This window comes from Electrona antarctica (genome assembly GCF_951216825.1).
Source record: "Electrona antarctica genome assembly, chromosome: 15".
Classification (NCBI taxonomy): Eukaryota; Metazoa; Chordata; class Actinopteri; order Myctophiformes; family Myctophidae; genus Electrona; species Electrona antarctica.
Window position 1 is genome coordinate 3,970,668 of NC_136796.1, and position 17,418 is coordinate 3,988,085.

Below are 17,418 nucleotides of genomic sequence, written 5' to 3' on the forward strand. Positions count from 1 at the left end.
GTGTGTGTGTGTGTGTGCGTGCGTGCGTGCATGTGTGTGTGTGTTTTTGTGTGTGATACAGCTGCGCCCTCTGGTGGTGGGCGGGTGGTGTTACAGCGTGACAGACAGACACACACACACACAGACAGACAGACATGATCTGCTGGGTCTCATAGTAAATGCTCACTGCGTTCGCAATCACTGCGTTCGCAATAATGATAATAATAGTCTTTATTGTCTCCACATCATATATTTTCTTTGTCATGGACACATTCATAATTCTACTTGAGTTGGAAGCATTAAGACCCATTCAATGGCTTCCTTTCTGAAAAATAACGTCATTGTTAAAAGATTCACACATTTAGATATTCTATTTACAATGAGATGCGGACGGGAGCTGGTGCCACTTGGACCCGGACATAACATAGCACTACAAAATTACGTCGGACTTAAATACTGCATGCTTATTGCACGGAGCCTGGCGGTCGTAGTAATGGCGCCGGCCAGTACTCCAGGCAGATAATAACATCCGGTCGAGAGTCAACACACACCATTAAAGGACCGTCCACCAGTGACATCATCGATGGGGAATCCAAGCTAATAGAAACTGCAGGCTTTCTAGTCCTGAAAAGTTGCAATGCGAAAATGGAAGCCATCGTTCTCACGATAATAAAAATCTAAACAATTTTTCACGATGGTGTCACTGGTGGAGGGGTTTCTGAACTGCCCACAGCCCTCCTATGAGACACAGACTGAGTAGAAACAAATTGTGCCATTTTATCATGATTATTAGTGAGGACATATTATAATAAGATACGTTGAAAAGTGGTGAAGTGGTCCTTTAAACTGACATCCGGTCGCAGTGTTTTGGATCTTCAAAATAAAGGTTGAACGGCGGCGGCGCGCTGGCATGTTATTAATTCATTCTGGCGGGGAAACGGTTAAGCATCCCATAAAACTCAACAATAAAAACTGTACACTACAAATATAATTGTTTCACTCTCTCCATATTGCACCAAGGTAAATGTGCATATCAATAAACGTGCAAACGTGCTGCGAAAATGTCATTCAATAATTAGGTTACATGTACAGTTATACATGTAACAGATGACCTCTCTATGTTACACTGTCAGATGGTAAAATAATACCCTGCCATTTCGAATAATGGAAGTCAATCTTCGAAAAGGCGATGCGTTTTTTTCCCCCGGAATGCCGGGGTCTATTTAAAATTAGGAAACACCGCCATTTGGAATAATGGAAGTCAATCTTCGGAATAGCGTTGTATCAGAATGGAGGGGTGTACCCGAAATAATATGGTCCACAAAACTTAGAAACCAGATAGGTCTGACATCATGGAGCTCCATGTTTGGGCATGGATCTCCATATTTGGGCATGTCTGATCTCATGGTGACCTCACCATGATGAGAGAAACACACGGTACACATTAAAGATCTTTAGAACTTGTGTCAAAGTTCTTGTGACTACTAGTAGTATAATATAACATAGAAAATGGTATTTCTGACGTTGTCATGTTGGATCCGAAACCGTGGACCCGATAGATACTGGAAGGTTCAAGAGCTTCTCAAACACGCACGGCATTTCAGAGGCAGAAAGAATCGCTGCTACAAGTTGGCCGTCAAAGCCGTGCGAAGGGCCTTCGTCTACGCCACCAAAGCTAGAAAGCAAAAGAAACATAACATGCGAGCGCTGTGGATCACGCGCATCGCAGCGGCATCGCGAGAGCACGGCATGAAGTATCCAGCCCTCATGCACAACATGATAAAGACTGGCGTTCAACTCAATCGGCGTGTTCTCAGCGATATCGCCATCACCGAACCTCGGTCATTTCTCTCACTGGCGAAGCTGGCACAGGCGCGGCGAGAGGAAGGATTCCGCGTGGCATTGACGGACGGTTCAGAGCCTCCCGGGGTCTTCTCTCGTGTTGTGTGTCAACAGTAACAAACCTGCCTTTGATGTGGACTTTCTGTTGCTATGATGTCTTGATGTGTAGACCATTGCTATGGTGTGTAGATTCGAGGTTCAACGTTCAATTTTAGTGTCCCAGAGCGGCAAATTGGATTGCAGTGGCATAGACAGACATCAGTACATCAAACAATACAATAATCTAAAATAAAAAACAAATTATAGTACAAATATAGCAGATACCAGAAAAAGTACAATAAGTGCACATGGCGTTAAAGTGCTATGCAATAAAGTGCACATTGAACATAGACATGTACTGTACATAGGCACAGAAGACAGGACCAATAAATTGTATGGTATGCATGTCTTGTAACAGACCCTGAGACAAAATGCTTTTATTTTGAAAGGCTGTTCAGGCTCACAGGAAGCACGCTCACTCACCAGAGACACAATGACAGATACAAACAGCCCAGTGTGAATAGGGGGGAAATGTTTGGTCATGTTTGGAACAGATCAATGAAAGAAGTCTATCATCTGAGGAACGGGACGAAACGGACATCCAAATGGATCAAAGTGAGTGCAGAAAAATATCACAGATATGAAATTGAAATGGAACAATTTGGATTGTAATTCTTTGATTTACTTGGTTTAGTGGCTTTCCTGAAACTCATATGGGCGTTGATGCCATGCTTCTAGGACACCTGATAATGGCAGTTTAGCACCTAGCTGGAAGAGGGAACAAGGTGAATAATGTAATTTATGGTTATTGGTTTGTGTCATATTGTTGTGGGATTTTTCTTATGTGGTTTTGATATGCACTTTTATTGGTCATTTTTGGAAATGTATTTGTTTATATGATTGCTTTATATTGATTATATGTGATTTATTTGTGATTTATTTGATTAATAAAGAACCCACTGCGCAATCGGACGTTGATACGACGTTGAAATGACGTCATTTCCTGACGTCGGTTGACGGTCTAATTATGGTCTAGAACGTACGTCAAAATGACGTAATTTGCGTACGTCTTCCAGACGTCAACGTTTGACGTCAACAGGACCTCAAATTCTAGTCGAAATTCGGTCATTTCTACGTCGAAGTGACGTCAACATGACCCATTATTCTAGTCGAAATAACGTCATTTTGACGTCTATATAGACGTGTATATATATATATATATGGCGGCCTCCCGTGGCCACAAGGGGTACTGCATTAATTATCAGAAAAGGAGCCAGTCTGAAAATACAGTTTATGTATAAACTGTACTTGCATGTTTTCAGACAGTGGCTCCTTTTCTGATCATTTAACATATTGCTCAGCAGCAATGTCAATTGTATACACATTTGAATGCTAAGCCAAACAAGTTAAGTTATGGGAAAATTAACTTTAACATATATATATACACACACACTTCTGAAAACTGGGATTACAGTTATGCACATTAACAAATAAAATCACAAGTCAATACATTCAATAAATTCACAGTCATGCACAGGTTAACAAATAAAATCACAAATCATGAAATCAATCCACATTTTTAAATTTTATTTTTTTCTGCAACCAATGCATTCTCAATGGCAATAGCACAAACTTTGGCATGCTACTAGTCCTACATACGTACACCTAGAAACCCCTTTCAAACCCATTTAGGTTCATCTTACGGTGGCCATGTTTGCCCTAAAAGGAATCTTTGAAAAGTTTCATAGTTTTGGAAAGTGCTTTCAAATTTGAGAAATGTATAATGAGGCTCAATGGCAGATATTGGCAATCACTTTCACCTAGAAACTCCATTCACACTTTTCTTTTATAATTCAGCTTACTGTGGAGACACATGCTGGAACCTTTTACTTCAAAATGTTTGAACAAAACAACAGAGTAGCGCGCTACGAGTGTGTAGGTCTGCTATTTTTGAAAAATCGAAGAAACATGACATAGAAACATAGCTTTTTCATAAAACTGTCAGGATTTAGAAGACTTTATAGAATCTCAGGTCAAATTGGGTTAATGTGCCTCATGGTCCTGCCCTTTGCCCCCCTTCCTTTGCGGAGCATGTTTTAGGTGGACCCCAATGTGGTCCTTTATGTCGTCCTCTTTGGCCCCTGGCTGTGCCTTCAGGACTGCTTCTGCAGAATAAGAAATCACATGTGAATTAAGGCACGATGCGTAAAGTAAATGTTTTGCCACTGAAATTATTAACAGGTTAGGGGTGCTTATTTTCTTTATGGGCCGGCTTACCTGTTAGTAGTAATAAGGCACCCGATAATGGTCAAAAAGGGCCAAATTCCTGCATAATTGACTGAGGCACCCTGTGGGCGTGGCTAGCGGCCATTTTGATGACGTCACCAGAGTGGGAGTGTTTGAGGGGTGGGGGTGGGGGCATGTTTGGGCTTGTCTGTGAACCCCTCCCTGTGGGGGCGAGGATGGGGGTAGACGGGGGTAATTATATGTAATTGGATTAGGGCATGCGGGAGACAATGATGTTATTTGAATACCTTTTGTTTAGTAAATAAAAATAAATTGTGTTTGGGGATGCCAGTGATGGTCTATGACCCCCTACCTGTGGGGGTAATTCTATGATGGGGGTGTAGGAGGGGTGGGGGTGGGCGCCCCGTAGAGCAGGCTATTGTTTTCAATGTCCTCTGAGACTCTGAGGTGTTGTTGAATTTAACATACTATTGGCCTGAGGGCCCGACTTGTTTGTTTTTTAACATTTCTATGCTTGGTGACAGAAGTTAGGGCTGTGTAGACAACACTCAATAAAACTTCTTGTAGTTAATACGTTTATAAAATTTCCATTCAAACAGACTGCCGTAGCTAAGTGTGAAGACTCACAGATTCCCATATAGTAGCTCTGAGTTCAAGGGGGAGTCAGGCAAGAATACAGATTACATTATTGGAAGTAGGGGTGGGGGCTCTCACCTTGACGTGCTGTGTAGACTCACGGTTGCACATGGGTGTAAATAGAGTTGCTTGTAAATAGTTGGGGGGAAGCACTGCTGCATTGTGGGTAATTGGGGGAGCGATTGGGGGAGCCCAGCTTTGACGTGCTGTGTTGACTCGCGGTTGTAAAGTGCTTGTAAAGTAGGTGCATTGGAAGTAACCATTGCATGCTGGGTAATTGGGGGGGGGGGGGGGGGGGGAACACCGTAGTGTGAGTCAGGATTGGCACACCCCCTTCTTTCAGTCAGAGATCTTATTTTATTTAGTAAATATTCTACATTATAGTGTGACAAAATATGATATAGATATAATGTGGTACCGGTTATAATTAGTTACACGTATACTTTTAAACTGATAGGCCTACAAAATAGCTACATTCTCACAATGTATCACTCATTCATTAGTTAAGTTAGTTAGTTTGGTCTCCTATTTTTGTATTGCTTGATTGGGGATAAAATATGTGCATGTTAAAACAAGCACGCAGATATTTTTATTGAAAAATACTCTCACTCTCACTTAGTGGTTACATCATGTGAACTAATTTGTGAATAAACCTTTCCCCATAACTTACATAATATTACACATAAAACTCTGGGATAATATAAATCTACAATAGGATAGATAGAAAATAACGTTAAATTATTTTTTGTTTTAGGCAAAAATGATAATAGTACTTTTCATGAGTACTTAAAGACATTTTACACTTTAGATGGTGTGTTGGAGGTATACACTAAACCAAATGTTGGGAGCCCAGCTTTGACGTGCTGTGTAGACTCACGGTTGCACATGGGTGTAAATAGAGTTGCTTGTAAATAGTTGGGGGGGAAGCACTGCTGCATTGTGGGTAATTGGGGGAGCGATTGGGGGAGCCCAGCTTTGACGTGCTGTGTTGACTCGCGGTTGTAAAGTGCTTGTAAAGTAGGTGCATTGGAAGTAACCATTGCATGCTGGGTAATTGGGGGGGAACACCGTAGTGTGAGTCAGGATTGGCACACCCCCTTCTTTCAGTCAGAGATCTTATTTTATTTAGTAATTATATAGCAAGATGTTGAACAATACATGAGTAGCAACATGTTTATGATAAAGATGCTTGCCTGAAAATACATACGTTGTACTAGTCAAGACATCGGTAGAGAACTTTTTTTTTTAAATTTTATTTATATGTCACTTTCAGTTAGTTGTCAGTTGTCAGTTTTTGCTACCAACTCACGGCATTTGTCGATGTGCAAATAATTCCAGTAACTGGTGGCTTGCTAACATACATACATACATACATACATACATACTTACATACATACATACATACATACATACATACATACATACATAAAAACATGCAAACAAGTACATGCATACATACAAGCAGTACATACCTACATACATACATACATACACACATACATAGGAGAAACCAGTCACACATTAGAAACACGCCTCAAACAACACCTATATCACATCAAACGAGCAGACCTACACACTACCCTGTACACACACTTTCAATCCCATCCCATTGCTAACCTCATCGTTTCAGGTCTGGAATGTGGAGTCCGATGGACCAGTGGACAGCGGAAACTAATGGAGCATAGATGGATTAATAAATTGCAAACAGTAACACCCACTGGTCTAAATGAAAGAAGCTGACTATCAAACACCCACATAGTACACTCACACCTCATTCATTTTTATGTTCATCTTTCTGTTCAATTAAATAAATTGTATCCAGGCCTTGCTGTGAACTTTTACTCTTTTAGGTTGTTTTATTAATGTCCATTTTTTACCAAGTATATCCATTTTACCATTGTGTTTTAGAGGATGGGTTCGGACCATGGTTTAGGTATGCGGTCTAGTCTAACTTGGACTCAGGGGGGTGGACGCCTCTGCCTTGCATAGTCCCCAGTGAATAGGCAGGTTGCCCTTCACTGGTAACCTTACTTTGGATTTTAAATATATTAAGGTATTGTAGGCTGGGATTTTACAAAAAAGCCCCCCTTTTAAATACATACAGACATACAGACATACATACATACTTATAAGGTATGCCATCTGGTGGCTAATGAACCAAACACACATTCTCAGAAGTTGAAGCAGTTTTAGAGGACCCACTTTTAGGCCAGTGCAACAGAGCATGCTTTTGCCTTTTTTAAAACCTTACCCATTTTAACCAAATACATACATACATACATACATACATACATACATACATACATACAGTACATGTATACATACATACATGCAGACAGTACATGCATACATACATACATACATACATACATACATACATACATACATACAGTACATGTATACATACATACATGCAGACAGTACATGCATACATACATACATACAAACATACAATACAGTAAATGCACAACACGAAACGAAAAAAACATGCAAACAAGTACATGCATACATACAAGCAGTACATACCTACATACATACATACATACACACATACATACATACATACATACATACATCACAATGCAAAACATGAAACGAAAAAACATGCACAACACGAAACGAAAAAACATGCACAACATGAAAACAAAACACTACCTAATAACAAGAAACAGCTAGTACCCAATGTATGGTCTAGCGTTTAAGGGTTCCTGGTTTTCATCGGGGAGGCCCAGGGTTCGAATCCCTGTACGGGAATATCATATGTTTATGTTCTGATGAATTGAAAATGATGATCAGTGTTGTTAACAAGTGTAATGGTTTATCATTGATCGGCCGCAAGTAACACTTTGTATCTGTGTGTATATTTGGTTATCATAAAAGTTACAATTCATTTCTGACACAGTGAAGCTGTTCGTAAACTACGCTCACGTAAGTACCGGTATGTGTTTAGTAATTACTAACTAGCTACAGGAGCCATTGAGCAATAATACAGTTTGGGGGTGGGGTTAAGCATCATTTTGTAGGGGTTAGCCTCTTACTTCATACTTCATGAATAGAGTATAGATGAAAATAGATTTGACATATTAATGGCTCAATGTATAACATTTTATTTACATCATACACAACATTGGTTATGACAAACGGGGGATAGGGATGACCTTGAGGTACAGTGACTGTCCATATAATATACCACTGTTGTGGGCAGTTTAGAACTCCTAATTATGAATGTTTAAACTACTGGTTATGTGGTATGTTGGGGGTTGACGTTAGATCTAGTATTATGTTCAAAGTATTTTAACATCTCGTGTCAGAGTTGATATTTTAATATCGTCGTTTCTCTTCGGTGATGGAGACTAACCAACTTAAAATGTTCGAATCCTTATCATGAAAAGTATGGGTTCATTGTGTTAACATAAGATGCGGCTGTACTACATAGGGTATGCTATAATCATGTTTGTGACCTCAAAACCAACTGTTACTAATATGCTACGGGAAAACAAGATGAATCTTTATGAAATCATAAGAAAACATATCGATTTTCTAATTGAGATTGTTTGTAATGCAAAATTAATTACAAAGCGTGATGAATATAGCCTTTTATTCTTGGATGACCCTACAATCACACTACTGGACATTTTAATCCATAAAAATAGTGAACAGTGTTCTCATGCTTTCGCGAATATCCTTAAATCTGACGAAGTAACAGCAACAATACCATTTCTTAAAACATTGATCAGTAGTGAAATAGAACGCTACAATGCAGCAATTTCTAAATATTTGTGTGATGAGTGATGTATAGGGTTCAGTGGTCTATCTCGCTGAAAAGAAAACCTGTGTATGGATTACCAAGCGTGCCCTAGCAGTGTTATAGGGATACTCATTCTCGTTATAAACCCCCACTGAGTATCAATTCCGCAACATAGGCTGACATGATACACTAATCTCAAACCCATATAACTAGCTAGAAAACCGAAGGGCTGCTAGATGCACCCACTATACACTCCCCCCCTCATCTAGAATACCGAAGGACCACTAGTTGCAATTAGTTACAAAAGCATAGTATACTACCCTGTAATTATGGAGGACTATACTTTATCAATGGGGGAAACCATCGCAAGTGGAGGAGACAACCCGTGCTGGAGGACACCTGAGAGCCTGAGGGCCCTGGATGAGGAACCATGGATGTACACCAATCCACCCCGGTTCATGGCTGGCGATGACGATGATGGATATGATGAGATGTCATTCTGGAGCTCACCTCCATCATCACCTATGTATTCCTATGATACGCGTGACTCACCCTACGTTTGGCCATCTCCCATACATTCACCTGAGTCCCACGACAATGATGACACTTCAACTGCAAGGCCTTCACCACCACCATCCATAGTGAATTTACCCCTGAACCATACTGATGGGGTGATCAGTACAAAACTTATAGATATTATCACAGTATGTGTTGTTAAACTACTCCAAAATGCTATAACTGAACAGATGAGAGAAAGTTGCAACGGTTGTCAGATAGACCATTGTAGTCAATCCGTTATGCATATAGTGAAACAATTGTATAGTTGCATATATTGCAGACAGTTTTCTGACCTCGTATTATTACATTGCACATACTGTACATTGTATGTACTGTATTGAGAAAAATATTGGGGTGATAATGTGTACCATCTACAGTGACTACGATGATTATTCCTAAATATGCAATCATTATAAAATATGTAATCATAAAAAATGTGTATATTTTGTTATCATTTTGCTAGCTGCAATTAATTTCTACAACATTGTATGTGTTTAACATCAGTATCTGTTTTATTAATTCGCTTTGATAGCTTGGGTTGGCTTAGGGGTAAGTCTCTTTTGAGGGTCTAGCCTCTCACTTCATACTTTATGTATAGAGTATAGACAAAAAATAGGTGAATTTTGTGATAAAAATAATGAGTGGGTCTAGTCAGAAGGTGGGTTATATGATGTCATATTAATGACTCAATGTATAATATTTTTATTTACACCGTGAACAACATAGTTTATGACAACTGAGGGGGTAGCTATAGTATAGTGACTGTGTCCACATGACATACCCCCGTGATGGGGAGTAATTTTGTTTTGAAATTGTGACCCCTACCCAAACATAAACAACTTGAAGGTAGAATTTTCAAGTTTAATGTGCCAACTTGTTGACTCTTTTGAGAACTTCCCCAGAAAACCCTGATAGAATTCATACAATGATCGTATTCATCACCCCTAACGCTAAAAAGTTTTGTGTAAAGATACGGAGACAAACAGATTCTGTACATATTTGGTATATCTTTATTGACCCAGTTGTGGACAGAGAGTTCCCAAGTCAGATATCAGGCTGTCAATAGTCACAAATATGGTGTCTATCATTAAAACAACCACCCCTTAGTGTGCAATAAGTGGTATATGGGTCTATATTATGGTTGGCTTTAACAGTTAATACAATATCTTCAGGTCTCTTTAGGTCTTTATAAACCGAAAATGCTATATATTTACCACCCCAATGTATCCCTTACACTGTATTTTACTAGGCCCCTGACATAAATAATAGCTCTGTCAGATGTCACAGCATTTGTTGTGAAGTTTCACAGCTACTCTGGGTGAGCAAATGATCTAGTGACCCATTGGCCTACTACCCTCAGCCATGATTGAGAACTATTATGATGATTTAGCCTAAGATGTTAAGATACGATGTTCACATTAGCCTATTATTTTGGCTAATATGTTAAGATACGATGTTCCACATCAGATTTCATTCCCTAGGTGTGTGTTTTTTTCCCGTACAATACCCCCTAGGGATCAATTTAGTGAGATAATAGGGGGAAAACCATGTTTTAACCAGAATGTAATGGTAAATGAGTGATTGGGCATTTTACGATGATTGGTGATGAATTAACTACCCGGTTATTGTATAAGCCGAGTTAGAAAGCTCCGCCTCTCATGGGCCTGTTCTTTAAATGTAGAGAAACCGAAGAGTAAGTAAGTATTGAGACGTAACCAGCGAAGACGAAAGATGTATTCACCTCACATGATTTACCATGACGAAGACGAGCAGATATACCAGTTATGTAATGGGCGTAAATTGCGGTGCTGTTTTTCACCGGCTGCCTGTTTCTCGTATGTTGATCTATATACAATGGAAGATGGCGAAATACTGTTTGAGACAGGCATGCCTCATTTGAGAGTTTACGCGTCTGAATTTGAAAGATTGAACATGGCTCTTATGGATTTCATCAATTACTTGCTCTGGGAGAGATGGGCTAGCAATGATTACATCAAACCTCCTGTAATGGTGGAAGTAGATGATTCAGTCGCTTCTAGGTCTAAGCTCCTTGTCGACTGCTCAAGATCAAATTTGTGGCTGTTGGTGAGATCACAGTCTCACCAGGGCCCTCCTGAAAATCCTAAAACTATGATGGATAAAGAGAAATACTTCCCGATCCGTATAGCGTTCCATGCAGGAGATTTATGGTTGTTACAAGACGTGTTGAAATTAATCAATAATTTTTTCGTCAGAGCAAAAGAGTGTAGAAAGGCCGTACTGTTGGAGGGACGCCTTACAAGGGTCAATCATGTATTGTCATTGGACTATCCCTTTGCAAAGAAGCCATGGCGTGTAGATCTGAATAAACCTCGCAACATAAATGTACCCAAACCGGCTGGTGCACCATTGTTCTCAATGGATAATCGTCCTGAAATTCATAAATCATATCACGGATTAGGGACCGACGGGTCGAAGTAGACTATGTAGACACAGTGATTATACCCTCAATCTACTCTGCGAAGGACACTTAATCACGGAGAGAGAACACCGGAACCTGACGCGCACATACTCCGGTTATTCTACATTTAAAGAACAGGCCCATGAGAGGCGGAGCTTTCTAACTCGGCTTATACAATAACCGGGTAGTTAATTCATCACCAATCATCGTAAAATGCCCAATCACTCATTTACCATTACATTCTGGTTAAAACATGGTTTTCCCCCTATTATCTCACTAAATTGATCCCTAGGGGGTATTGTACGGGAAAAAAACACACACCTAGGGAATGAAATCTGATGTGGAACATCGTATCTTAACATATTAGCCAAAATAATAGGCTAATGTGAACATCGTATCTTAACATCTTAGGCTAAATCATCATAATAGTTCTCAATCATGGCTGAGGGTAGTAGGCCAATGGGTCACTAGATCATTTGCTCACCCAGAGTAGCTGTGAAACTTCACAACAAATGCTGTGACATCTGACAGAGCTATTATTTATGTCAGGGGCCTAGTAAAATACAGTGTAAGGGATACATTGGGGTGGTAAATATATAGCATTTTCGGTTTATAAAGACCTAAAGAGACCTGAAGATATTGTATTAACTGTTAAAGCCAACCATAATATAGACCCATATACCACTTATTGCACACTAAGGGGTGGTTGTTTTAATGATAGACACCATATTTGTGACTATTGACAGCCTGATATCTGACTTGGGAACTCTCTGTCCACAACTGGGTCAATAAAGATATACCAAATATGTACAGAATCTGTTTGTCTCCGTATCTTTACACAAAACTTTTTAGCGTTAGGGGTGATGAATACGATCATTGTATGAATTCTATCAGGGTTTTCTGGGGAAGTTCTCAAAAGAGTCAACAAGTTGGCACATTAAACTTGAAAATTCTACCTTCAAGTTGTTTATGTTTGGGTAGGGGTCACAATTTCAAAACAAAATTACTCCCCATCACGGGGGTATGTCATGTGGACACAGTCACTATACTATAGCTACCCCCTCAGTTGTCATAAACTATGTTGTTCACGGTGTAAATAAAAATATTATACATTGAGTCATTAATATGACATCATATAACCCACCTTCTGACTAGACCCACTCATTATTTTTATCACAAAATTCACCTATTTTTTGTCTATACTCTATACATAAAGTATGAAGTGAGAGGCTAGACCCTCAAAAGAGACTTACCCCTAAGCCAACCCAAGCTATCAAAGCGAATTAATAAAACAGATACTGATGTTAAACACATACAATGTTGTAGAAATTAATTGCAGCTAGCAAAATGATAACAAAATATACACATTTTTTATGATTACATATTTTATAATGATTGCATATTTAGGAATAATCATCGTAGTCACTGTAGATGGTACACATTATCACCCCAATATTTTTCTCAATACAGTACATACAATGTACAGTATGTGCAATGTAATAATACGAGGTCAGAAAACTGTCTGCAATATATGCAACTATACAATTGTTTCACTATATGCATAACGGATTGACTACAATGGTCTATCTGACAACCGTTGCAACTTTCTCTCATCTGTTCAGTTATAGCATTTTGGAGTAGTTTAACAACACATACTGTGATAATATCTATAAGTTTTGTACTGATCACCCCATCAGTATGGTTCAGGGGTAAATTCACTATGGATGGTGGTGGTGAAGGCCTTGCAGTTGAAGTGTCATCATTGTCGTGGGACTCAGGTGAATGTATGGGAGATGGCCAAACGTAGGGTGAGTCACGCGTATCATAGGAATACATAGGTGATGATGGAGGTGAGCTCCAGAATGACATCTCATCATATCCATCATCGTCATCGCCAGCCATGAACCGGGGTGGATTGGTGTACATCCATGGTTCCTCATCCAGGGCCCTCAGGCTCTCAGGTGTCCTCCAGCACGGGTTGTCTCCTCCACTTGCGATGGTTTCCCCCATTGATAAAGTATAGTCCTCCATAATTACAGGGTAGTATACTATGCTTTTGTAACTAATTGCAACTAGTGGTCCTTCGGTATTCTAGATGAGGGGGGGAGTGTATAGTGGGTGCATCTAGCAGCCCTTCGGTTTTCTAGCTAGTTATATGGGTTTGAGATTAGTGTATCATGTCAGCCTATGTTGCGGAATTGATACTCAGTGGGGGTTTATAACGAGAATGAGTATCCCTATAACACTGCTAGGGCACGCTTGGTAATCCATACACAGGTTTTCTTTTCAGCGAGATAGACCACTGAACCCTATACATCACTCATCACACAAATATTTAGAAATTGCTGCATTGTAGCGTTCTATTTCACTACTGATCAATGTTTTAAGAAATGGTATTGTTGCTGTTACTTCGTCAGATTTAAGGATATTCGCGAAAGCATGAGAACACTGTTCACTATTTTTATGGATTAAAATGTCCAGTAGTGTGATTGTAGGGTCATCCAAGAATAAAAGGCTATATTCATCACGCTTTGTAATTAATTTTGCATTACAAACAATCTCAATTAGAAAATCGATATGTTTTCTTATGATTTCATAAAGATTCATCTTGTTTTCCCGTAGCATATTAGTAACAGTTGGTTTTGAGGTCACAAACATGATTATAGCATACCCTATGTAGTACAGCCGCATCTTATGTTAACACAATGAACCCATACTTTTCATGATAAGGATTCGAACATTTTAAGTTGGTTAGTCTCCATCACCGAAGAGAAACGACGATATTAAAATATCAACTCTGACACGAGATGTTAAAATACTTTGAACATAATACTAGATCTAACGTCAACCCCCAACATACCACATAACCAGTAGTTTAAACATTCATAATTAGGAGTTCTAAACTGCCCACAACAGTGGTATATTATATGGACAGTCACTGTACCTCAAGGTCATCCCTATCCCCCGTTTGTCATAACCAATGTTGTGTATGATGTAAATAAAATGTTATACATTGAGCCATTAATATGTCAAATCTATTTTCATCTATACTCTATTCATGAAGTATGAAGTAAGAGGCTAACCCCTACAAAATGATGCTTAACCCCACCCCCAAACTGTATTATTGCTCAATGGCTCCTGTAGCTAGTTAGTAATTACTAAACACATACCGGTACTTACGTGAGCGTAGTTTACGAACAGCTTCACTGTGTCAGAAATGAATTGTAACTTTTATGATAACCAAATATACACACAGATACAAAGTGTTACTTGCGGCCGATCAATGATAAACCATTACACTTGTTAACAACACTGATCATCATTTTCAATTCATCAGAACATAAACATATGATATTCCCGTACAGGGATTCGAACCCTGGGCCTCCCCGATGAAAACCAGGAACCCTTAAACGCTAGACCATACATTGGGTACTAGCTGTTTCTTGTTATTAGGTAGTGTTTTGTTTTCATGTTGTGCATGTTTTTTCGTTTCGTGTTGTGCATGTTTTTTCGTTTCATGTTTTGCATTGTGATGTATGTATGTATGTATGTATGTATGTGTGTATGTATGTATGTATGTAGGTATGTACTGCTTGTATGTATGCATGTACTTGTTTGCATGTTTTTTTCGTTTCGTGTTGTGCATTTACTGTATTGTATGTTTGTATGTATGTATGTATGCATGTACTGTCTGCATGTATGTATGTATACATGTACTGTATGTATGTATGTATGTATGTATGTATGTATGTATGTATGTATGTATGTATGCATGTACTGTCTGCATGTATGTATGTATACATGTACTGTATGTATGTATGTATGTATGTATGTATGTATGTATGTATTTGGTTAAAATGGGTCCTCTAAAACTGCTTCAACTTCTGAGAATGTGTGTTTGGTTCATTAGCCACCAGATGGCATACCTTATAAGTATGTATGTATGTCTGTATGTCTGTATGTATTTAAAAGGGGGGCTTTTTTGTAAAATCCCAGCCTACAATACCTTAATATATTTAAAATCCAAAGTAAGGTTACCAGTGAAGGGCAACCTGCCTATTCACTGGGGACTATGCAAGGCAGAGGCGTCCACCCCCCTGAGTCCAAGTTAGACTAGACCGCATACCTAAACCATGGTCCGAACCCATCCTCTAAAACACAATGGTAAAATGGATATACTTGGTAAAAAATGGACATTAATAAAACAACCTAAAAGAGTAAAAGTTCACAGCAAGGCCTGGATACAATTTATTTAATTGAACAGAAAGATGAACATAAAAATGAATGAGGTGTGAGTGTACTATGTGGGTGTTTGATAGTCAGCTTCTTTCATTTAGACCAGTGGGTGTTACTGTTTGCAATTTATTAATCCATCTATGCTCCATTAGTTTCCGCTGTCCACTGGTCCATCGGACTCCACATTCCAGACCTGAAACGATGAGGTTAGCAATGGGATGGGATTGAAAGTGTGTGTACAGGGTAGTGTGTAGGTCTGCTCGTTTGATGTGATATAGGTGTTGTTTGAGGCGTGTTTCTAATGTGTGACTGGTTTCTCCTATGTATGTGTGTATGTATGTATGTATGTAGGTATGTACTGCTTGTATGTATGCATGTACTTGTTTGCATGTTTTTATGTATGTATGTATGTATGTATGTATGTATGTATGTAAGTATGTATGTATGTATGTATGTATGTATGTTAGCAAGCCACCAGTTACTGGAATTATTTGCACATCGACAAATGCCGTGAGTTGGTAGCAAAAACTGACAACTGACAACTAACTGAAAGTGACATATAAATAAAATTTAAAAAAAAAAGTTCTCTACCGATGTCTTGACTAGTACAACGTATGTATTTTCAGGCAAGCATCTTTATCATAAACATGTTGCTACTCATGTATTGTTCAACATCTTGCTATATAATTACTAAATAAAATAAGATCTCTGACTGAAAGAAGGGGGTGTGCCAATCCTGACTCACACTACGGTGTTCCCCCCCAATTACCCAGCATGCAATGGTTACTTCCAATGCACCTACTTTACAAGCACTTTACAACCGCGAGTCAACACAGCACGTCAAAGCTGGGCTCCCCCAATCGCTCCCCCAATTACCCACAATGCAGCAGTGCTTCCCCCCCAACTATTTACAAGCAACTCTATTTACACCCATGTGCAACCGTGAGTCTACACAGCACGTCAAAGCTGGGCTCCCAACATTTGGTTTAGTGTATACCTCCAACACACCATCTAAAGTGTAAAATGTCTTTAAGTACTCATGAAAAGTACTATTATCATTTTTGCCTAAAACAAAAAATAATTTAACGTTATTTTCTATCTATCCTATTGTAGATTTATATTATCCCAGAGTTTTATGTGTAATATTATGTAAGTTATGGGGAAAGGTTTATTCACAAATTAGTTCACATGATGTAACCACTAAGTGAGAGTGAGAGTATTTTTCAATAAAAATATCTGCGTGCTTGTTTTAACATGCACATATTTTATCCCCAATCAAGCAATACAAAAATAGGAGACCAAACTAACTAACTTAACTAATGAATGAGTGATACATTGTGAGAATGTAGCTATTTTGTAGGCCTATCAGTTTAAAAGTATACGTGTAACTAATTATAACCGGTACCACATTATATCTATATCATATTTTGTCACACTATAATGTAGAATATTTACTAAATAAAATAAGATCTCTGACTGAAAGAAGGGGGTGTGCCAATCCTGACTCACACTACGGTGTTCCCCCCCCCCCCCCCCCCCAATTACCCAGCATGCAATGGTTACTTCCAATGCACCTACTTTACAAGCACTTTACAACCGCGAGTCTACACAGCACGTCAAAGCTGGGCTCCCCCAATCGCTCCCCCAATTACCCACAATGCAGCAGTGCTTCCCCCCAACTATTTACAAGCAA

At 39.1% G+C, this 17,418-nt stretch overlaps 1 protein-coding gene across 1 annotated transcript; it reads left to right on the forward strand.

The window, feature by feature from the left end:
* Window positions 1-1,488: 1,488 nt before the first annotated feature.
* On the forward strand, window positions 1,489-1,938 carry LOC306937901 (large ribosomal subunit protein bL20m-like; the record flags this gene model as incomplete). The annotated part of the gene is made up of 1 exon (XM_079521928.1): window positions 1,489-1,938. One exon carries the CDS (start codon window positions 1,489-1,491, stop codon window positions 1,936-1,938), a length of 450 nt encoding a protein of 149 aa, XP_079378054.1.
* Between the last annotated feature and the right edge of the window lie 15,480 nt (window positions 1,939-17,418).